This window comes from Heterodontus francisci, chromosome 26, assembly GCF_036365525.1.
Source record: "Heterodontus francisci isolate sHetFra1 chromosome 26, sHetFra1.hap1, whole genome shotgun sequence".
In the NCBI taxonomy this organism is placed as follows: domain Eukaryota; kingdom Metazoa; phylum Chordata; class Chondrichthyes; order Heterodontiformes; family Heterodontidae; genus Heterodontus; species Heterodontus francisci.
Genome location: NC_090396.1, coordinates 48013743 through 48038103, shown reverse-complemented (window position 1 = coordinate 48038103; position 24361 = coordinate 48013743). Strand labels below are relative to the sequence as shown.

The window sequence follows — 24361 nt, the reverse complement described above, 5'->3', positions numbered from 1 at the left end:
GTTTTCTATTTTGTAGTCAGCTTGCTTTCCATTCGACTATTTGTCCTCTGACTCCACACACACAGACTTTAGTCATGTGTCTACCAGGTGAATATGAAAATCTAAGTATATTCCATCTACTGCATTACTTTTTCTGTACTTCAAAGAGTTCAGTAAGGTTGATCAAGCATGACTAGAGCCTTACCAAATTCACTGCCATGAAAAATGTGTCAAGGACAATGAAATCTCGGGTCCTCCGTGAAATCGACCATTTTGCGAACTTTGCACATTTTATGCATTGACCCAAGGCTCACCTTGCTGATTGGACGTGTTGCAAACTTCACACGTTTTAGTGATTGAGACAAGGCCCACCTCGCTGATTGGTTGATGAGGGGGGGCTTCCGGTGCAGTTTTGAGAGCAGCAGTCTCCAGTATTAGCAGACAAGTGAGAATGCCAGAATGAACAAACCAAAAACAGCCACAACCATTACTGCAGCACATTGAGTGAAAGAATTTGGAAGCCAAATTTTGCATGCTGATGATGGAATGCTGTTTTGTACAAGTTGCAGTTTTTTGTTGGATCTCAGGCAGGCAGGCAAGGGTTCTGTGCCACTTAGAGTCCGAAAGCCAGCACAGCAGAGAACATTGACACTGCACTCCTGGAAAGCAAACATGGAAAAAAGAGACAACAATTTCATCTCTATATAGAATATCGTCAGTTGGTTACAAGAGAACTTGTGGATGCTTTTGCAAGCGCCAACATACCATTGGAAAATTTGATCACCCAAAGTTGTGGGTATTCATTCAACATAATGTGCAAAATGGTGTTTGCTTGCAAGTGCAAACAGACTACAACTGGACTACCTACCAAAGGCTTTTGCTACATATTGTGAGGAGATGAAGTCTTAAATTAATGCCTGTGAGTCTTTTGCAATTATTTGTGATGAGTCTACCGATGAGCAAGACAACTATGCATGTTTGATTGTACATCTTCGGCTTTACCAGACATAAAATCAGGAACGCTAATAACAGTGCTCGCCGAGTGCGTCCACTTAGAAGTGGTTAATTACACCAGTTTCCTAAGCGATAAAACCGTTTCAAAATATGGTACAGATTTCAACAGTGTCTGCTTTCATTAGTGACAATGCAGCTTACATGCCAAAATTTTTCAAATCTGTGCTCCAAGGTGTAATGCCTAATGCTGTCCATATTACCTGTAATGCACATATAATTTCTCTTGTCAGTGAGCTGTGGAAAAGCGAATTTGGTAAAGTCGACAAACTAGTCAGCTACATTAAAAAGATCTTCAAACGCTGCCCCAGCCGCCAAACTATTTTCTTGAGTGACAAAGAAGCTCAAACAAAATTACTGCTACGGGGGAAGAGTCAAGCAGAGAAGAAAAAGAAGCTCGGAGGTTTGAACAACCTTCTGTTGCGTTCCTGAAAGATGTGCTTAGTTTTGACCCTTCACAAATGCACCTGTTGATGGTGGATTTAAACTCGTTTGATGCAATTCCTGGATTTGTAAAGAACTGTAGGCTGGAGATTCCTGCTTATAAAAGCTTTGCAAAAAAAGCAGATTGTATTTTGCCTGTGTTGCAGCTTTGGAACTCTGTGCAATGCAGAATCCCCCACCTTGCAAGGCTAGCACAGCATTGTCTGACAATTCCAACAAACTCTGTGGACTCGGAGAGATCTGTGTCTGAACACGAACAGGTGTTCACAGCGCAGAGACAGGGAATGTAGAAAGACATAGTTGCAGGTTGCTCCATGCTCACATTCAGCCACTGACTTCAGTGAGTAAAGAATGTGACCTGTTTATAGTCAGCTTTTTTACAGGAGTTTTTGTGTACAAAAAATGCCCTTTGAAACCAGAAACCTTTTTGTCTTTTTTTTTGTTTTAAATCGGTCATTTTCATGGTTTGTTGTGATACTGTGAAATTTAAGATTTAAGTACATGAAATGGTGAAATTCATGATTCTTAAAATGCTGTAATTGTGAAATTTGTAAAATGTAACCATTAATTTGGTAGGGCCCAAAGCATGACCTTCCTTTTTGAAATCCCTGTTGACTGCTTTTATTTTTTTTTCAGTTGCTGGATGATCCTCATTACTTTTTCGAGTAAAGACTCCGTTATCTTTGCTACCACTGATCAGCTAATTGGTCTCTCCCCTTGGACTTGTTCTATCTCCCTTTTTAAATTTAGGAATAATAGTAGCTGTACTTTGACACATACCATTTTCTAAAGAATTTTTTATAAATATATGTTAGTGCCTCTGTTATCTGTTCACAAGCTTCTTTTAGTATGCACAGATGTAGTTCATTTGAACCAAGAAATACATAACACTTTTTAGTTCAGTGAGAAGCACATTGAAAGGAATGGACTTGATAGGCCAAGTAGCATTTTTTTTTTGTTCCCTGATTTCTTTGTATGAAAATGTACAGAGAACAGCAACTTGAACTTAAGTCAAAATGGTCCATAATTTTAAAATTTTCTGTTTTACAGATTCCCTTTTCATTTCTGTTGACTCCACTTTTTAAGAATCAGAAGATTGCCGGCTTGGTTGGATCATTAATGCTGATGGGCTTTGGATTGTTTAGCCTTCCTACTGTCCTGGTCAGAGATTTTCCAGTGTCTGCTGTGTGGGGGCTTTGTTTGTTCTCCCCTAGTGCCTTGGCCATTGGAATTGCACAGGTATTCAGAAACAGGGAATTGATTTTGTTGGGCAAATATGATTTATTACTCAGTGCATTGCCCACAGTCTCCCAATCCTCTCCACTGACCATTGCGTTATTCTGCTGGCTTCGAGCAGGAATCGGATTTGAAAATTTAAATGAGACCCAGAGTTAAAATGGCCTTGGCCTCATGATGGTATGGCCTTCCGAGTTCTCATTCACGCTACTTCCCCAATGTCACGCTCGCCATGTAGGAGCCTGGTTAAAAGCAGAGCTTAAAACTAACTTTCCTTACTATTTCTACATTTATTGCTATATTGAAAGGTATTTTTTTATTTTCCGTTCTTAAACTGAGGACATAAGTTGAGCACAAAATCAGTTCTTTTCAGGTCCAGCTATTTTTCTGCTTTTCCAAAAAGAAATTGGGCTGGATTTTGCTGTATAATTAACAGTGAGATGAACAAACTGTTAACAAATAAATCTAATGATTGTTTGCTTGACTGGTTGGTCTGGCAGGTAGCCTGTTACCAGTCTTGCCAATACCACTTTACCTACAGGGAAATGCTTTAGAGAACTGGGTGTCAGAGAGAGGAGACATTTTTCCTTCCATGTCTCATTTTAATTGATCCTACCCTTTTACCATGCCCTTACTGTACGGAGCCAGTTAGTTCGTATGAGGAGGAACAGTTGATGACTTCTTCCTATCTCCTGCATGGTAGAGCTGAGATTGGTGATTTTGTATTTTGGGGATTGTTTCTATGAATCCATATATCACTGCTAATGTATTATACTATTGCAATGTTAAATGAGCAATCTTAAGAGGTAATCTTGTGAAACAATCTCCCCAGTCTTATGAAAACCATTGTAATCCTTCCTTGTTCAGCTGGCCAATGAGTATAGTCTGGACAATAGTTGAATCTGTGAACATCATAAGTACCCACCCATCATTTTATTATGGAGTTGGACTGATCCTATTGGATTTATTAAGCTCTGGAATTGCAATGCTTCGTCATTTTGAAGTTCTGCATCTGCTAGCACTGATAAATCTTGCCTAAATTATTTCTGGCATTTATAATTTAAATAGTTATTTTTGACCAAAATGGCTGTTGTGTCCAGTGTGCACCAAATAATTTCTGGATAGGATGCCAGATATAACAATATCATTTGGATTAGTGCATTGTTGGTTGCTGTCAATGAAAATGTTCCTCTTTTTGTCCTTCACCCTCCCCTGCTGCCCCTGAAATCTGTTTAGAAACTGATGTAAATTCAGTTATTGTGCTCTCAACTGTGATTTATGTTGTATGTTGCACACTTGGCTTTGTTTCTTGCTGCATTGTATTTTAATTGTAGCCCTTTTTTTTTGCTAGGTTGTGCTTCTTGAAGCTATTGGTGATGGTGCTCAACCCTCAAATCTGTCAGCAAGCCCATTCCCCTTGTATATCCCTCTTTTCATGTTAGTCCTGGACAGTTTCCTATATCTGCTTGTTGCAGTATACCTTGACCAAATCCTCCCAGGTATGTAAAAATACAAGTAAGACAGAGATTGCATCTTTTGGACACATGTGATAGGCGAAATATTTTGTTTCCTATTGTTGCTTGTAGGAATTGCTACGTGCAGGTCAGTATCTCAAAAATTCACAGGTTGGTAAATTGGTGCTTGAGGCAAAAGTTTTCAGAGACCCTTGTTAATTGCAGTAGTGTGCTATGACCTGCAAAAGAGCAATCGATTGGTCACTATTTAAAAGTGCAAGAGATTAAAAGGAATTATTGGATGTAGACTGTATTGTCTGAAGATTTCAGTCAGCCCTTAGTTTAGATAGAAGGATGCTTCCTGTGTGCTTGGGTAAGGTTTTAGACAACTTGAATGTTGCAAATTAAGCCATGGCATATGTCTGTAAATGCTTTAAATTCTATGTTGTATGCTGTATCACAAATGAATCCTGCTTGTCTTGAAAGCTGCAAGGCATTTATTTTCTGTGTTTTTAAATAGTTCCTGTGTACTACATTTGTTTAAATAATCATTGTCCATTTAAACAGGAGCATTAATATGAGTTGAATATTATTTGAACAGGATAACCATATTTGCCTATGTACTGAGGTACTGTACAAAACAGCTGTCAACACTTGTGTATAAAGGATAATATCTAGTGGCAAACATTGAACACTGCAGTAATGTAATATAGCACAGGACAGTGAAAATAGGTTTCTTGGATTTTTATATTGTACATTAAATCTATGTTGACTTTTTTTCTAAAGCAATGTGACCGGTTCATGTTCTATTGTGCTCTACATATTCTTTATAAAGACTGTGTGAGACAGTCACAGAGACTTACAGCCAGAATTGTGTTGCACAGACGGCATTTTCTGTGTTCTTTCTGCTAAAAAGAAGAGAAAAATGTTTATATCTAAGGATATAGTAAATTAAAGTTTGACTTGTATGTTTTCCCCTTTGAATGTTTGTAGCTTTCATTTACTGCGGTAAACTCAGTCGCGGCATTGTGATGAGGGTAGTTTGCATATGATTAAGTCATGTTTGATTTCAAAATCTGTAATTTTCTTTAAATTCCTCTGTTACATTAGAAGGATGATGCGTCTTAACCTGCTTTTCCTTCATTTGCCATTTAGGTGAATTTGGTCAACGTCAACCTTTCTTCTACTTCCTTCAACCCTCATATTGGTCCCATAAACAGAAACATTATGATCATATTGATGCTGTCAGTGAAAATGAATTTGGTCTTGGATCTGAGTTTAGTGAGGTGGTGGAAGCTGTGCCTACAGAGCTTAAGGGCAAAGAAGCAATCAGGTATGAACACCATCCTAAATACTGAGGAAATTTTGTGAGTTTGACCTGGTATTTCAGACCTTGTCTAATGGGCTTTCTGGATTCAAATGTAACAGTGGCAGACTGATGGCCACTAAGTGGTCTTTCTGGTTTCTAGTTATCATTGAAATGTGTTGTAAATCAATGTTTTTTAGCTTATAAATTACATTACTACACAGAGGGTAATACACAGGTAGCTCTCTGTGCCAATAATTGAATTACAGAAAGGCCCTTGTGCATTAGGGGTCTCAGTCTAAGGATAAGGGGTAAGCCATTTGGGACTGAGATGAGGAGGGATTTCTTCACCCAGAGATTGGTGAACCTGTGGAATTCTCTACCACAGAAAGCATTTGAGGCCAAGTCATTAACTATATTCAAGAGAGTTAGATATAGTTCTTGGGGCTAATGGGATCAAGGGATACGGGGAGAAAGTGGGAACAGGTTCCTGAGTTTGGATGATCAGCCATGATCATATTGAATGGCGGAGCAGGCTCGAAGGGCCAAATAGACTACTATTTTTCTATGTTTCTATGTACCTTATGTATATTTATACATGCCGTGAGTAGAATAGTGTGCCATGCAACTGACAATTACCCCATAACTTTGAGGCAACATATGAGATGCCCAGTACATTTTCCTATCTGCTCTGAAAGCTGATATCATTACATTCAGGCTAAAAATATTAGATTTATTTACAAGTAAGGTAATGTGCAAAAAGTTTCTGATCACACAAGTGCTTAGGAAACTAACGGTCAGTCCACAAGGGATTGAAGCGACCTTTCTAGAATGCATTTATTAGATTATTTGTTATAAGACAAGACTTTTGAATTAAACAGATGACCTTTACAATGTGATGGTTGTACATGAATGATGAAAAATTCTTATGCACTACTTCATACCCAGATGTCAAGTAGACTGAACTAAATTTAAGACATGGGAGAAATATCCACTATTTGTCTCAGTCCAAATGCCTCTGAATAAAGAATTCTCAATTTCAAAGGCAAAATGGATTACATGTGTACAAAATCATTGATGTGATCTCACTTTGTCCTGCCCTCACATTATCTATTAATACTTTCCCCAGATATAAGTTGATCTGAATTTAGAACAAAGCTTCTGCACTGGCTAACTTATAAATCAAGCAACAAGACCTGCTCTTGTAGCCAGGTTATCAGGCCTGCATTTTGAAGTGAGACAAGGGAAGTTAACATCCATCCTAACTCTCCTTCAGTTTCAGGAGAAGCTTTATGCAGAGAGTTGGTTGGAAGGTGTAGTTGAGGTGACTAGCATAGATGCAGTAAGGGTAGCTATTTAAACATATGAGAAAGGAGGAATAGAAAGGTTTTTCTGAAGGAGTTGAACAAAAAGGGGTAGGAGGAGACTCCTGATGAGTATAAACACTGCATTGACCAGTTGGGCTGAATAGCCTGTCTCTCTGCTGTACATTCTATGTAATTCCACATAAGTTTAATTAATTAGCCACTATCCTGACAAAAAATTTAAAGGACTCCTTTTCGGCTACAGCAAGGTGAAAGCAATTTTCTTTAATTGAGCTACATAAATTGATTTTAAAAAATCCAGAAATTTTCCTTGTTTGATGCAGGTGAAAGCTCTGCCTTTATTCTACCCCATTTGTCCACACATGCTCACTTACAATAGAATTCCATTGGTAGAAATGCTTAGCAGGACTGCTAAAATTGTGTCTGCAACAAATGTGTAAATCTGTCATTCCAAACCTTTTTTGGTATGTTGTTTTTAATGGGGATGGGGGAAACTACTGGCTCAGCAAATAGTTATTGTAACATGAACTTACTGTTCTATTTATTGTTTATCTGTTTATTAAAACAATATCCACCAATGAGTGCAAACTCAGTGACTGTGCCTGGTACTTTTTCAGATTAAGTGGTGTTCACAAGTTATATAAAGGGAAGGAGAAAAAGGTGGAAGCGCTGAAAGGTTTGTGGCTCTGTGCTATACGGATTGTTTCACTACTAATTTTTGTACCAATGTAATGCCTGATAATTCTGCTCAGTGTGATATAACCTGATGTGCCTAATCTATGAATACCATTGTGCATGGCTATGTTTATCCATGTGCCTGTAAAGTATTCACTTATTTTGCATGAATGATTTTAATACTTATTGACACGAGTAGGTAAGTGTAATTTTAGCATGTGAAATAACCTTCCGCTATCGATCATCTAAGTTAATTTTAATAGCAACTGCTTCCATCACCCTGATGATAAAATGCAAGCTATTCATAGTGATTCAAAACTACTTTGTAAGCCTTGTAGATGTTCCAATTCGTCTGAAGAATATAAGCAGAATTTTACTTTTGAAGCTGAGGCTTCCCCTATTGCAGTATTTTATATTTTCTCCCCGTTGTATCGTATTGGCTTCTTGTGTCATCTGTGTCCTAGAAGGACAACAATGGGTGACCTGCTGTCAGGCTACACTAATTCTGCTATGACATTAGCTTTTAGTGCTCTGAGACAGCAGCCCATGGTAACTCTCCCTGTGATGGTGCTTTCCTCAGTAAATGAGGACAAATGAAAATCAGAGGGGAGATGAAGAGAATTTTTTTTACACATCAAGTTATGATCTGTAATCCACTGCCTGAAAGGATGGAGGATGCAGATTCAGTAGTAACTTTCAAAATGGAATTGGATAAAAACTTGGAAATGAAAAAATTGCAGGGCTACTGGAAAACAGCAGAAGAGTTGGACTAATTGAATAGCTCTTGCGAAAAACACATACTGACACAAATGGACCAGTTGGCCTCTTTCTGGGTGACATGATTCTATGAAATCAAAAAGTTGTTACGTATGTATTTCTTTTCCCAGTTTCAGGGTGGATTAAACATTCCTGACCTCTTGGCTGGTTACAGATGCAAGAGGACTAAAAGAAAGAAAAATTGAATGACGATTTTCTTTTAACGGGACAAGGAAAAATGATTGTATTTAGAATTCATAATTTTTATGTGCATAATATACTTTATCTTCAGGTTTGTCATTTGATATTTATCAAGATCAGATCACAGCACTACTGGGCCACAGCGGAACTGGAAAAACAACATTAATTAGCATTCTCTCAGGACTAAGTCCTCTGTCAGATGGTAAGAAAGCAAGATTCATTGCACCAGAGAGAGTAAATTAATTTCACACCATTGTGAGTGTCCATGCATGGGAGCACTTGACAAAAGCTGACCAATTATTTTAGGAATACTGATATGGTTGAAAGTACAGTGGAACAAGTCAACTTGTAACTTGAACTGTATGTGTTCCCAATGAGGACTTGTGGCATGAGATCTATTCACTAGAAAGGTTGTTGGTTATCCTTTCTCTTCTACACAAAAAATGTTATCTTCAAGACAAAGAACCGCGTCTCCCCCATGGACCAGGCACATGCCCTGTGCTCTCCCAGAAGCTTTATCTCTGTGTCTGAGGACCGAGGTGTTTGCACAGGGAGTCAAGACCAATGGCAAGTGGATCAAGCAGAATTAAGAGGGCAGAGGATAATTGGACCTTCATGTGAGATGGGGAAGGAGGCAATTGAAGGAAAGGGAGGAAAAGAGGCTAAGGGACAAGGGAGGATGGGGAGGGCGAAAGTAGATGGAGAGAGAAGTAAAGCATGGGGGAGAGGGAACATGGGAAAGAGTTGAGGATGAGGAGGGACGTAGTAGAAAGAGGAAGCTACAGGTAGAAGGAATTGGATGAAATTGTGATCAACTGGAAGGGTGGCAGTAGTCTGTGTTCACTTCAGTGGACAAGGTCAGAATGCCAGTAGGCAATATTTTCTTCAGCAGGCTGAGATGTTTGCGTCACTGAGGTGGGGCAACAGGAAATTTTTTTTCTCTCTTTGGTTGATTCATCGATCAATAAGTTCCATAAAAATCAAATATTTAATATTCACATTTTAAATCCAGAAACATTATACATTTTGTTCACATCACAGAATGTCATGCTGTATCAGGCTATATTGCAATATACAGTAAAGAATTTTGCTATTCCACGTATAACAGTTTTTCTGGACCTTCATTTTATCCTTGGTTGGGGGGAGAAGGGGTGGGGGTGTGAGGATATTTTCTCCTGACCAGTAAAGTGCCTTTTTCTTCCAAATAGGACCAAGATTTCTTCATTTTGTGAGTTTATTCAGCCTCAGGGCTACTAGATTAGACTTCCATATGCCTTGCATGCCCTTGTTCTTCAGCCTTTTACTGCCCTTTTGCCTCTGCATTTTTGGGAAGCTAATGCTGCAACCAAAATTTAAATTGAGGACTTCCATGCTAAGCCTTGGAATGTTGTTCCACACATTTTTAATATACAATAGAAAGATCACATCCAGTTATGTATAACCATTCCATGAAGCTTGTAAAGGAACTTTTGTGCTGCACACCTTCCTCTCTCATTGCTGACTCATTTCTCTGGCTAACTGATATTTTTAAATCCACGTAGTTTCCAACAGTCGGAAACCCTGTAAGTATATTTGCACAAGACTATCAAAGTGGAACAAAAAATTGAATATTACTCGATTACAAATTGTATAAGCAAACATCAAGAAAATTACAAATTGAAATCCAACCTTAAAATGAAAAGATAAATCTTGGTTTCCAAAGAAAGTTACAAATTTCTTCCAAAGTAAATGTATTTAAATCTCCAACAGCATCCAAAAGTCTGGAAAAAAAATTGTCTTTGCAGATGCCTCGACAAAATGTCTGAAACTGAACTGGTTAGAATAGAAGTGGGAGCAAGTCATCTTTGAGCAGTATTCCACCAACAATTTCCACAAAAGGCTGCATCACGAGCGAGTTTCAATTTATTACTGCAACAATAACATCTGATTTTCTTCATGTTTCCTTTTATTTTTAAAATTGGACAATTAAATTTTTAAACATACAAAAACCACGATAGTGCATTTATCAAAAACACATTCGATATATTAGTCCAGTTAGTGGGAAAAGGCATATGCTGGAGTAGCAGGGCAACTTTCTTCCTTGTGTTTTTATGGTCGGGCCAATTCAATGAGTATTGTACCTAGCTTACCTCTGTTATGTTCTGTATGAGTGATCAGATTATTTCTGAGCAGCGTGAACTACATCATGACTCTAAGGTGAGAACTTATATAAATTGTTACTAAATTGCATAAATGGTTCGGAAGTTGCTTGTATCAGGATTATGTACAATAGGATTTAATGTGAGGTGTTCTTCCTACCCTCTAGGATGTGCAACAGTTTATGGATATAGAGTTTCTGAATTAGATGAAATAATTGAGATCAGAAAGATGATTGGGGTTTGTCCACAATTTGATGTCCTATTCTACAGTCTTACAGTAAAGGAACATTTAAAAATACTCGCTATGATAAAAGGAATCACAACACAGGAAATTGAGAATGAGGTAAGTCTCAAAGAGCATGTGTCATTTTAATGCTGGTTGCTGATTCATTTTTAATGCTGGTTCCTTTGTAGACTATCTTTCTAAATTAAAACAAGAAATGCTGGAACCACTCAGCAGGTCTGGCAGCATCTGTGAAAAGAGAAGCAGAGTTAACGTTTCGGGTCAGTGACCCTTCTTCGGAATGGTTCCAGCATTTCTTGTTTTTATTTCAGATTTCCAGCATCCGCAGTATTTTGCTTTTATCTTTTTAAATTGTTTGTTTTTTATTGGTGAGGCGATGGGCGTAAGAAATTAAACTAGGGAATAAGATGGTTTTGTGTTTATACCCGATGACTACAGTAATCATGGCCAGGTGCGTGTATAAATGTAGCTTTCATTACAATTATGATGTCTAAAATTCTATTCCAGAGGAATACAGAAGCGTGTTCCACATTCTACAACATTTATTGGCCATCTAGGAGGAAGATTGAGAAGCTGCTCGTAATTACTGTCCTCTGTTGTAATATGGTTTTTGGGGGGATTTTGTAATAGTAATTGTACTAGGTTTTCTGTGCATGACAGATGTGTTTTTGATACCTAATTATTCGCACCTTGATACGGAATCCTTTCTGTGCCGAAGAACTGTGTGTATTCTGATATTTTATGAAAATTATGTCTGTTTTGCACATTTTCTTGTGTGTTTGTAAGAGAATACAGAGAGTAGACAAGTGTAATGCAGCAAATGTAATATATCTAGATTTCCAAAAAGGATTTTGATAAGATACCACATAATAGACTAATGAATAAGGTCATAATGAATGAGGAGTCAGGGGCTAAGTAGCAGAATGGATAGCAAGCTGGCTGCAAGAAAGAAAATGGAGTGTAGGGATAAAGCATAGCTATTCAGAGTGGTGGATGGTGGGATGTGGGGTCCCATGCTGGGACCATTCACAATTTTTATATTAATAATTTAGACTTTGGAATCAAAATGCAATTTCTAAATTTGCAGACGACACCAAATTGGAAGGGATAGTCAACACTGAATTGGACTGCAACAAATTACAAGAACGTTAATGAACTTTCAGAATGGGCATATAATTGGCAAATGAATTTCAACATCAAGTGTGAGGTATTACATCTTGATGAGAAAAATTAGGTCACATATTTCTTGGAAAATAAGAATCTAAAAATGGGGTAGAGAAGCAAAGGGATCTGGAAATACAAATACACAAATCACGAAAAGTTGCAAAGAATAACCCTAAGGCCGTAATAAAAGAAAACCAAACACTGGGGTTTATTTCTAGAAGGATAGAACTGAAAATTAGAAAGGTTAACGCGAAACTTCTATCAAACATTGGTTAGACTACAATTAGAGTACTGTATACAATTCTGGTTGTCATACTATAAAAAGTTATGGAGGCACTGGAGAGGGTGCAAAAAGGATTTACAAGGATGATACCAGAACTGTGAGGTTAAACCTACCAGGAAAGGATGAACAGCCTGAGTCTCTCTTCCTCTTGAAAAGAGAAGGTTGAGGGGTGACCTAACAAGTTTGTGAAATTATCAAAGTGTTTGATAGATTAGACACAGAGGAAAGGATTTTTCCTGGGGGTTTCAGGACCCTGCTGTCAGGCTCTAATGGGAGGCAGAAGCCTACACTGTGTGGGGAACAGTCACTTTCCTGTGATTTTCCCTGAATTAGCCAAGGGTGGGCTAGCCATCCAATTTAGGATGGTGGGTGGGCTCTCAAAGCTTCAATATTAATAGGAGGCCCTCCAGCTTGGAAGCAGCAGCAGATGCCTTTCAAGGCGAGGGAGAGGGCACCACAAGATGGATGTGTCCTCTCTCCAACTTCTTGAAATTTAAAATAAATTGAGGCCTTAGCAGCCAAGCCACCATTGTTGAAGGAGATCCTCCTCCAACAGGGCAGCCTGCGGTTGCAACCGAGGCAGACACGGAGTGCCTCTAAGCCTGCTTGGAGTGCTGGCATCCTGGTTTGCCACTGGGAGGCCACTTCTAGGCAGTTACCCTATTCACCAACACCTCCAACAGTAAGCTTTAATAGGCCATTAATTAGTTGCATTGGCTACCTGCTGTTTGCAGACGGGTAGCCCTGCTGACCCCCACCAACTCCCATTCCTGCCTCTGGGATAATGGCCCAGGGGCAGGATGGAGCCAGGGATCTGGCGCGCTGGCCGGTGGCACGAATTTTCCCGTCAATCTCATCAGGAACTAAAAATCCAGAGCAAGTATTTCTACTTGTGGGGAAGAGCAAATCTATAACCTTTCAATATAATATTGTTACCAAGAAATCAAATAGGAGTTCAGAAGAGACCTCTGTTGAGAAAGTGGTGAGAATGTGGAACTCGCTACCACAGGGATTAATATAGATGCATTTTTATGGGGAATCTAGATAAAGATATGAGGGAGAAGGGATAGAGGGTTGTGAGTTATAAGTGTTGTGGTGTTAAAACAAAAAACATTTAAGCAGTGATTGGTATCATGTGACTGATCTTGTGCTAGTCTGTGTAAAAGTGATTTTTGATTGGTAAGTTTAATGCTTTTCAAAAATGATTTTGAAAACATAATCAGTTTTTGTTGAAACTTTGTTTTTCTCCCATTGCTTCCTTCAGGTGTTGAATGTCATAAAAGAACTGGATATGGAAGCAATTATGGATGTCCGTGCAGAAAAGCTCAGTGGCGGACAAAAAAGGAAGCTTTCAATGGGCATGGCAATTTTGGGGGATCCTAAGGTGAGTGATTAGCAGTTGGATTTGTAGGCACAATGGAACCTCTTTTAATTAATCAGCGATATAAACTTTTACCCAATGGTACTTCAGTTAATGAAGTGAAAAGTATTGTGTGAAAGTGCTACAAAAAATTACTTTTACATTCCAAAAACTTTAATCCTGCCTTATTTCTATATACAATTTGAAAAATTGGGCGAGAATGCAATGTTCTGGAACTAAATACGTAAGTTCAGCTTCCCAGAATGATGTCACAACACCTAGCTCAAGTCAGCTCTCGTACAAATCACATTCCTTCTTGCTACTATCACCTCCTGTCATATTAATGTGGCACAAGTTTGTAATGAGCCCGCATTTAGCTCACAGCAGTGATAGAATATCTTTCGCCATTCATCTCGTTGACAACCGCCCAGAGATTTTTCACGGACTTGTCAGCAGAGATTTCCATTAATCCACCGTCTTTTACAGTGTAGTACCTTCTACAAGGGCTTTGTGGTGTATGAACAGGTCAAGCAACAGGGAGGCTCTTCAACAATCAGATTGAAGAAGCCTTACTGGGCCAGAGTGCACAACGAAAGTATAAGGCAGGAAATATAGATTTAGGTTTAAATAACAACAATAATAAGTTGTATTTATATAGTCCTTTTGACATATTAAAAAGCTCCAAAGTGCTTCACAGGAGCATTATAAAACAAAGTATGACACCAAGCCACAGATGACAAAAAGCTTGGTCAAAGAGGTAGCTTTTAAGGAGTGTCTTAACGGTGGAGAGGTGTAGGGAGGGTTTCTCCAGAGCTTGGGGATTAGGCAGCTGAAGGCGCGGCCAGCAATGGTGGAACAATTAAAATCAGGGATGCACAAGAGGCCGGAATTAGAGGAGAGCAGATATCTTGGAGGTTTGTGGGGCTGGAGGAGATTACAGAGATATGGAGGGATTTGAAAACAAGGATGAGAATTTTAAAATCAAGGCATTACTTGACCGGGAGCCAGTGTCGGTCAGCGAGCACAGGGGTGTTAGGGGAACGAGATTGATGCGTGTTAAGACATGGGCAGCAGAGTTTGGGTGACCTCACATTTACAGAGAGTAGAATGTGGGAGACCAGCCAGGAGTTTGTTGGAATAGTCAAGTCTAGAGGTAACAATGGCCTGAATGAGGGTTTCAGCAGCAGATGAGCTGAGACGGAGCGAAGTCGGTTATGTTACGAAGATGGAACAGGTGGTCTTAATGATGGCATGAATATGAAGTCGGAAGCTCATCTCTGGTCAATGTGATGCCAAGGTTGTGAACAGACTGGCTTAATCTCAAACTGTTGCCAGGGAGAGGAATGGAGTCGATACGTAGGGAACAGAGTTTGCAGCAGGGACTGAAAACAATGGCTTCAGTCTTCCCAATATTTAATTGGAGGAAATCTTCGCTCATCCAGATATGGATGTTGGATATGCAGTCTGATAATTTAGCAACAGTGGAGGGGTCGAGAGAAGTGGTGGTGAGGTAGAACTGAGTGTCATTAGCATACATGTGAAAATTAGATGATGTCGCCAGGGGACAGCATATAGACGAGAAATAGGAGGGGGGTAAGGATAGATCTTCGGGTGACACCTGAAGTAACAGTGCAGGAGCAGGAAGAGAAGCCATTGCAAGTGATTTTCTGGCTACGATTAGATAGATAAGAATGGAAACAGGTCCCACCCAGCTGGATGACACCGCATTGGCATTGGAGGAGGATGGAGTGGTCAACCGTGTCAAAGGCTGCAGACAAGGCGAGAAGGATGAGGAGGAAAAGTTTACCTTTTGTCACAGTCACTTGTGACTTCGTTAAGAGCTGTTTCGGTTCTGTGGCAGGGGGCTGTTTGGAGGGATTCAAACATGGAATTCCGTGAAAGATGACTGGATTTGGGAAGCGACAACACGTTCCAAGGACTTTGGAGAGGAAAGGGAGGGTGGAGATGGGACGGTAGTTTGCAATGGGGTTAAGGGTTGCTTTTTTTCAGGAGGCGGCTGATGGCAGCAGATTTAAAGGAGACAGGGACAACACCTGAAGTGAGTGAACCGTTTACAATAACAGCTGACATGGGGACCAGGAGAGGAGGTTGGGTGATCAGGTTAATGGGAATAAGATAGAGGGAACAGGAGGTGTGTTGCATGGGCAAGATGAGCTCAAAGAGGGCATTAGGGGAAAAACGAGAGAGATGTGAGCTCAAGGCTAGGGTAGGAGGAAGTTTGGCCAGGTGGGCTAGTGGAAGGGAGAGACGTGACAGCAGCAGTTGATCAGATGGTTTCGATCTTAGTGACCAAGAAGTCCATGCGCTCCTCGCACCTATTGTTGGAAGTGAGGGTAGAGGGGACAGGGGAAAAGGGTTTAAAAAGGTGGTTTGCAGTAAAGAAGCCGGGAGTTATCTTTTCATTCCAAGATGACCCTGGAATAGTGATCAGTTTTAGCAGATGAAAGCAGGGTCTGATGTTTTAAGTGTTCCAGCCAAATCTCGTGGTGGATGGCTAGACTTAAGGGAGCGGAGATGAGGGCTGTACCGGGGGAATGGCCAGGGTGAGAGTGACTGATCTTTTTATTGAGGGACCAGGGCATCAAAGGTGGAGGTGAAGGTTGAGCAAATCAGAAGCTGCAGAAATTTTGTGCTGAATAGAGGGCCAAAGGCTAGATAGTTGAGATTTTGAAATGCAGTTGTAAGTGAATAAGGGGATGGTTTTTTCCAGTGACTGATACAGAATGAGGTAGGGTTAGTATGCGGAAGGGGGATGTGGGTGGAGAGCGATACAAGATAGTGATCAGAGATGGCCTTATCTGTAATTGATAGATGGGACGAGTAAGACCACGTCAGATGGCAAGGTCGAGAGGGTGGCCATGAATATGGATTGGGAAGTTTACATGCAAGGAGAAATTTAGGGAGGGTAACAGGGCAGTGAACTCGGAGGAGAGAGAACATCATGAGTTGAGATGGAGATTGAAATTACCAAGGATGAGAAATCATTCAGTGCAGAGGCTGAGGAAGGAGAGCAGTAAAGATATCTGTGATAACATTTTTATCATACTTGGAAGGACAGTAGAGAACAGTGAAAATGATAGAGAAAGTGAAATAAAGATTGGGAAATGCAGATGGGATTGAGGGAGAGCAATGAACCAGACAAACAGAAAAAGTAAAAATTAAAATTTTACTTTTTAAATAAACAATTTTCTTAAGGAATGAGACTTCACACTCGTAAAATCAGAGCTGGAGAGTTGGTTGTTCGGCAATTATCACTTACTGTTTAAAGGCTCACTTGCCCTTAAATGCACCAGCCTTAACCTTTTCAGCTATCATTAGTACTGAACTAATGGGTAAGTACCCTAAGTTCATGCCATTATAGTGATTTCAATGCTGAGTCTATCAGCAAGGACTGTAATAGTGCACGCTGTGGAGGAGCAGGATATCTCTGACTGCAACCCCTGGATTGCCCCATTTAACTGTGCATGTGGAGACACCAGAATAACAGCTTAATTATTTCAGCAAACTCTGGGCTCATAAGTTACTGAAAAGTTAAAATATTGAATCTTGAAAAGTTTTCTATTCATCTCTGGCTAAAATATTTATAAGCTTGAAGTAGTACCTAGTTGTCATTCTGTTTTAACAAATTTAAGCTGTTCACTGTAGAATTTTAGGAACACACTGTAATTACTTTCAATGGTTCTATATTTTAAATCTCCCTTTTCATAATTTGAAAAATCAGCATCAACTCACGCTGACCTAAAATGAAACCAATTAAGATCCTGTAGGAAGTGTTGTTGACAATAAGGTTTGACAGTGCAGGCAGTTCATCCTTTTGATGCAGTTACTTGAATTCCTGAATAGAAGAACAAAATAGTAACTTTTCTATCTACCGAGATAAACACTTCTGAAAGACATTCCAAATGGCAGAAAGTGTGAACAATTCCCCCTCTCCCTAATTATCTTAGCAGCAGTTTCTTTTACTTGATTGTATATAACTGCTGGTAATTGCCAAGAAATAAGTTTACACTGAAGTTTTAGCTTGGGATATTGGCTATAGGAATAGAACATAAGCCCTATATTCCTACAATTTTGGCTAATTTTCTTCATATTTTGTTTGCCACTGAAACATTAATGGTCTTTTTTTATTTTAAATACTTTTTCACTGGTTGAGTTCTTTTAGTGTCATAGAGTTTTACAGCACAGAAACAGCCCCTTCAGCCCAAAGCACCTGCGCCGTCCATCAAGCACCTGTCCTAACTAATCCCATTTCCCCGCACTTGGCCCGTAGCCTTGTATGTTAGGTGTTTGTATGTTCGCGTTTTAGGTGCTCAACTAAATATTTCTTGAATGTTGTGAGTGTTCCTGCCTCTACCACCCCTTCAGGCAGTGTGTTCCAGATTCCAACCACCCTCTGGGTGAAAAGATTCCTCCTCAACTCCCTTCTAAACATCCTGTCCCTTACCTTAAATCTAAGCCCCCTAGTTATTGACCTCTCCGCTAAGGGAAAAAGTTTCTTCCTATCTATCCTATCAATGCCCCTCATAATTTTGTATACCTCTATCAGGACCCCCCTCAGCCTTGTCCGCTCCAAGGAAAACAGCCCCAGCCTATCTCGTCTCTCTTCATAACTGAAATGCTCCAGCCCAGGCAACATCCTGGTGAATCTCCCCTGCACCCTCTCCATTGCAATCACATCCTTCCTATAGTGTGGCGACCAGAACTGTACACAGCACTCCAGCTGTGGCCTAACCAGCGTTTTATACAGCTCCATCATAACCTCCCTGCTCTTATATTCTATGCCTTGGCTAATAAAGGCAAGTATCCCATATGCCTTCCTAACCAACTTATCTACTTGTGCTGCTGCCTTCATTGACCTATGGACAAGTACCCCAAGGTCCCTCTGTACTCCCTAGGGTCTAACCTTCCATTGTATATTCCATTGCCTTGTTAGACCTCCCAAAGTGCATCACCTCACACTTCTCAGGATTAAATTCCATTTGTCACTGCTCCGCCCATCTTACCAACCCATCTATATCGTCCTGTAATCTAAGGCTTTCCTCCTCACTATTTACGACACTACCAATTTTCGTGTCGTCTGCGAACTTACTGATCATACCTCCTATATTCACATCTAAATCATTAATGTATACTACAAACAGTAAGGGTCCCAGCACCAATCCCTGCGGTACACCACTGGTCACAGGCCTCCACTCGCAGAAACAACCCTCTACCATCACCCTCTGCCTCCTGCCACTAAGCCAATTTTGAATCCAATTTGCCAAATTGCCCTGGATCCCATGGGCCTTTACTTTCTTAAGGTTCCGCATGGGAAATTGGTTATCAAAAGCCTTACTGAAGTCCATGTAGACTACATCAACTGCTTTACCCTCATCTACGCCTCTAGTCACCAACTAGAAAAATTCAATCAAGTTAGTTAGACACAATCTCCACCGACAAAGCCATGCTGACTATCCCTGATTAATCCCTGCCTCTCCAAGTGGAGATTAATCCTGTCCCTCAGAATTTTTTCCAATAATTTCCTTACCACTGATGTTAGACTCAACCGCCTGTAATTACCTGGTTTATCCCTGCTACCCTTCTTGAATAATGGTATTACATTCGCCGTCCTCCAGTCCTCTGGTACCTCTCCTGTGACCAGAGCGGATCTGAAAATTTGTGTCAGAGCCGCTGCTATCTCCTCCCTTGCCTCACATAACAGCCTGGGATACATCTCATTTGGGCCTGGGGATTTATCCACTTTTAAGCCCGCTAATATTTCTTCCTTTTCAATGCTAATTTGATCGAGTATATCACAATCCCCCTCTCTGATCACTACACCTACATTGTCCTTCTCCATAGTGAACACAGATGAAAAGTAATCATTCAAAACCTCACCTATGTCCTCTGGCTCCACACACAGATTGCCTCTAATGGGCCCCACTTTTTCCCTGGTTATCCTCTTGCCCTTAATATACTTATAAAACGCCTTAGGATTTTCCTTTATCTTGCCAGTGATTTTTCATGCCCCCTCTTCACTCTCCTAATTACTTTTTTAAGTACTCCCCTACACTTTCTATACACCTCTAGGGCCTCCGCTGTTTTCAGCACTCTGAATCTGCCATACGCCGCTTCCTTTTTTCCTTATCCAATCCTCTATAAACCCTTGACATCCAGGGTTCTCTTGACCTGTTGGTCCTACCCTTCACTTTACAGGAACATGCTGCACCTGAACCCTCACAATTTCCCTTCTAAATGACTCCCACTGGTCTGATGTAGACTTTCCTATAAGAAGCTGCTCCCAGTTCACTTTGCCCAGATCCTTTTTATCATATTGAAATCTGCCAATTCAGTATTCTTATTTCTGGACCCTCTGTGTCCTTTTCCATAACAACCTTAAATCTTAGAGTTATGGTCACTATCCCCGAAATGCTCCCCCACTGACACTTCTACCACTTGTCCGCCTTCATTCCCTAGGATTAAGTCCAGTACCACTCCTCCTCTTATAGGACTCTCTCCATGCTGGCTCCAAAAGCTCTCCTGAATGCACTTGAAAAATTCCGCCCCCTTTAAGCTTTTTGCACTAATACTATCCCCTCTAACATAAGGGAAGTTGAAATCCCCTACCAATATTACCCTATTATTATTGAACCTCTCTGCGATTTGCCTGCATATCTGCTCCTCTACCACTGCCTGACTGTTTGTTTGTTTGTTTGGAGGCCTGTAGTACACTCCCAGTCAAGTAATAGCCCCCTTTTTGTTTTTAAGTTCTACCCATATGGCCTCATTAGAGGAACCTTCTAAGATATCATCCCTCCTTACTGCAGTAATTGACTCCTTTATCAACAGTGCAATGCCACCTCCTCTTTTACCCCCTCCCCTATCACTTCTGAAGATTCTATACCATGGGATATTAAGCTGCCAGTCCTGCCCTTCCCTCAACCATGTCTCAGTAATAGCAATAATATCATATTCCCATGTGTTAATCAACGCCCTCAATTCATCTGCCTTACTAGTAAGACTCCTTGCATTAAAATAGATACAATCCAGCCTTGCATTATTTGCCTGAGCCTTAACAGATCTACATTTGGGCGGCACAGTGGCACAGTGGTTAGCACCGCAGCCTCACAGCTCCAGCGACCTGGGTTCAGTTCTGGATACTGCGTGTGCGGAGTTTGCAAGTTCTCCCTGTGACCGTGTGGGTTTTCGCCGGGTGTTCCGGTTTCCTCCCACAGCCAAAGAATTGCAGGTTGATAGGTAAATTGGCCATTGTAAAATGCCCCTAGTATAGGTTGGTGGTAGGGGAATTGAGGGAAGATGGGGTAGGAATATGGGATTAATGTAGGATTATTATAATGGGTGGTTGAGGTTCGGCACAGATTCGGTGGGCCGAAGGGGCTGTTTCAGTGCTGTATTTCTAAATAAATAAAAATAAAATAAAAATTTACTCTGACCTCTGGATTGACTTAGCTTCCCATTTATATTTGATTGTACATCACCCCCAACTGTGCTTCCACTCTGTAACCCATCCCCCTACCAAATTAGTTTAAACCACCCCCCCCCCCCCCCACCCCACCAACAACACTAGCAAACCTCCCAGCAAGGATGCTGGTCCCGTTCTGGTTCAGGTGCAACCCGTCCATCTCATACAGATCCCACCTTCGCCAGAAACAGGCCCAGTGATCCAAGAATCTAAAGCCCTCCCTCCTGCACCATCTCCCCAACCATGCATTCATCTGCTCTAACCTCCTGTTCATATACTCACTAGCCCGTGGCACTGGAAGAAACCCAGAGATTACAACCTTTGAGGTCCTACTTTTTAATCTGCTGCCTAGCTCCCTAAATTCTTTTTGCAGGACCTCATCCCTCTTTCTACCTATGTCATTGGTACCAACGTGGACCACGACCTCCGGCTGTGTGCCCTCAACCTCCAGAATACTTTGTAGTCGCTCAGTGATATCCAAGCCCCTTGGACCAGGGAGGCAACGTACCATCCTGGAATTGCATTTTTTTTATTTTTAAAAAAGTCTCCGGTATTACCAAAGTTTGTACAGACTTGTTTCTTCCGGTTCCTTAAGAGATGAGTTCTGAACTATTAATTTACCTCCTCTATGTTTGGAGGATTCAAGCATTGCTCACGTCAGGAATTTACACACAAGAACACAGGATTTGGAAACATACAGCTTTTTCTCTGGAAAGCCATTACTGATTTTATTTTTCATTTAGTTAATCTTTAATATCTCTTGCTCTCTCTTAAAAGGTTTTACTCCTTGACGAACCAACTGCTGGGATGGACCCTTGTTCTCGACAGCAAGTGTGGACCTTGCTGAAAAAGAGGAAAGCAGGAAGGGTGATACTGTTGACCACTCACTTCATAGATGAAGCTGATATTTTGGCAGGTTAGAGCTGATGATGGGACTAGCTCATTCGTAAGATGTTTTTCTGTTTTGCAAAGAAACGCTGGTTTACTCAAAATTGAATTTTCTCTCCATACCTCTGTGCTGGAGATGAAAGAGAGACATTTAGTTTCAAATCCTTTTTTGCTTTAGTAGAATAAACACCCAAATATTGAGAAATGGCTTGGTCGTGCAATGCAATCATAAACTGGAGCATTTTGCTTCCTTTTATACCAAAATAATGTGTATATTGGTAAAACATAGCAATACAACCCACCACTCATTTTTGCTTAAATATTAATTTACTACTAACTCTGCTTATGATTCACTTTAATTTTATATTCCATCCTGGAAAAGCAAATTTAAATACAGCAAACGTCATGATTTTTGTGCTTTACAATTGGCATAATTTGATTTATTGTGTGTGGCTTTGTTTGCCTTGGTGTAGATCGTAAAGCCGTCATCTCTCAAGGGCAACTCAAATGTGTTGGCTCCTCACTGTTCCTGAAAGCAAAATTTGGTGTGGGCTACAACCTCAGGTAAAGTATATGCAATTTGGGTGAGATCTTGGAGGGCTCAATATGAGATAACTTTCAGTGTATAATGTTGATTAGAATTTGACAAAGGTGCTTGTGTATATAATCAAAACTCTCCTGGACTTTTCCTCATGATTTTTGTGCTTGATTCATTCCATGCAATTATGGCAGCACAAATCAGTTCATAGACCATAAACTTCAGTTCTGCTCTGAAATGTTAACTAATAGTGGCTTCAGTGTTCTCTTGTAGTGTAATTACACTGCCAGGGCTTCAGACAAAATAATACCATTGAGTCATAATACTAGCTATTCTGAAAATTATGTCAGAAGTTGATATGGATGTGTGTGTGATGCAGTTGCCAGTTTTTGCATTGCTAAGCCTTGCAAGACTCGCTGCAAAGGTTGGGCTTTTCAGCCAGCGGCCACATCTATTAACTGTTGATCCCATTTCTAAACTGCACAATTGGACCAAAAACAGGTGCTGAGGCTTTCAACTAGTTTATGAATTATTCAGAGTTTCCCAATCCTAGGAAAGCACCGAATGGGGTTGGAATACAGATATATATAACTTTTTAATAAAGCTAACAAAACTAGGGCATGTTGTTTTAAAAAGAATGAAAATAGTTTATAGAAAAGAGGGACACAATGAGAAAGGAAAAAAAACTTTAAGAAAAATGTTGATCAAGAAAGAGTACTTTAAGCCTGAAGAATAATTTGTTGACAATGGAACTCTTGAGTGGAGTCTCATTCCCTTGTGGTCACTTCAGTGACTTCAGTACAAGAAGTGTGAACTGTGATTTCAGACTGGCTCAATTCCAGGAAATCATTGCTTGGAATTCAGCTTTTCCAGCTTATACTTTCCCAGGGTCTGGAGAAGCTGCCAGACTTTGAAGCCATTTCCCCAGCAAAATAAATGTGACCACAGCCCTCAATTTCAATCGTATTAGTTCCTTCCAGTCATCCACTGGAGAGATCTCTAACATCAGTTAGGGAGCCACGAGGGCCTGCATTCAGTAGTTGACAGACGCCTTCTTCCACAGGGCATTGACTTCATCAAATATAGCATATCCCCTGGAGAGAAAAGAAACCAGACCATCAATTTTCACATGCTTGTCAGCTTCTGCAGGGCTCAGGAGGTTAGCAGTGGTGCCCATGTTTTTTTTTATTTGTTAATGGGATGTAGGTGTCACTGGCTAGGCCAGCATTTATTGCCCATCCCTAATTGCCCTTGAGAAGATGGTGGTGAGCCACCTTCTTGAACTGCTGCAGTCCATGTGGGGTAGGTACACCGACAGTGCTGTGAAGAGGGGAGTTCCAGGATTTTGACCCAGCGACAGTGAAGGAATGGTGATATAGTTCCAAGTCAGGATGGTGTGTGGCTTGGAAGGGAACTTGCATTTGGTGGTGTTCTCATGCATCTGCTGCCCTTGTCCTTCTAGGTGGTAGAGTTCGTGAGTTTGGAAGGTGCTGTCTAAGGAGCCTTGGTGCATTGCTGCAGTGCATCTTGTAGATGGTACACACTGCTCAGGTCAGGAAAAAGAAACCTGACTGAACCACAGCGGACCCGATCCCAACCCAGCCCGAGTCCCTCCGATTTTGCCCCAAGCCCGACTCGACCCGACCATCCCTTTACTTACTTTCCTGACACCGAACCTGCAGGAAGCTGCAGCGCATGCATGATGACTTCACAGTGACATCACTCGCTCACTGCGCAGACTCAGTTTCGTCCCAGACTCCCAGCTCAGGTACGTTTTCTAATTTCAATAGTTACCAGCAGAGCACTTACCGCTTGTGTCCGACCCGACCTGAACCCAACACATGCTGCCGGGTCCCGTCGGGTTCGGTTCGGGTAG

The 24361-nt window shown here is 40.8% G+C and overlaps 1 protein-coding gene across 3 annotated transcripts in view; it reads left to right on the top strand.

Annotated features, from left to right (window-relative positions):
* Positions 1-24361, top strand: part of abca5 (ATP-binding cassette, sub-family A (ABC1), member 5) — a 112419-nt gene that overhangs the window by 22163 nt on the left and 65895 nt on the right. For 2 of the 3 annotated variants that reach the window (XM_068058177.1, XM_068058178.1), the window contains exons 7-15: positions 2485-2673; positions 4022-4169; positions 5280-5457; positions 7373-7431; positions 8479-8589; positions 10693-10868; positions 13481-13600; positions 21837-21975; positions 22421-22511. In XM_068058177.1, the coding sequence (XP_067914278.1) occupies positions 2485-2673; positions 4022-4169; positions 5280-5457; positions 7373-7431; positions 8479-8589; positions 10693-10868; positions 13481-13600; positions 21837-21975; positions 22421-22511 (1211 nt within the window). Of the gene's footprint in view, positions 1-1249; positions 1394-2484; positions 2674-4021; positions 4170-5279; positions 5458-7372; positions 7432-8478; positions 8590-10692; positions 10869-13480; positions 13601-21836; positions 21976-22420; positions 22512-24361 lie in introns of those variants that run through there. The other variant, XM_068058179.1, reaches the window with a different exon arrangement.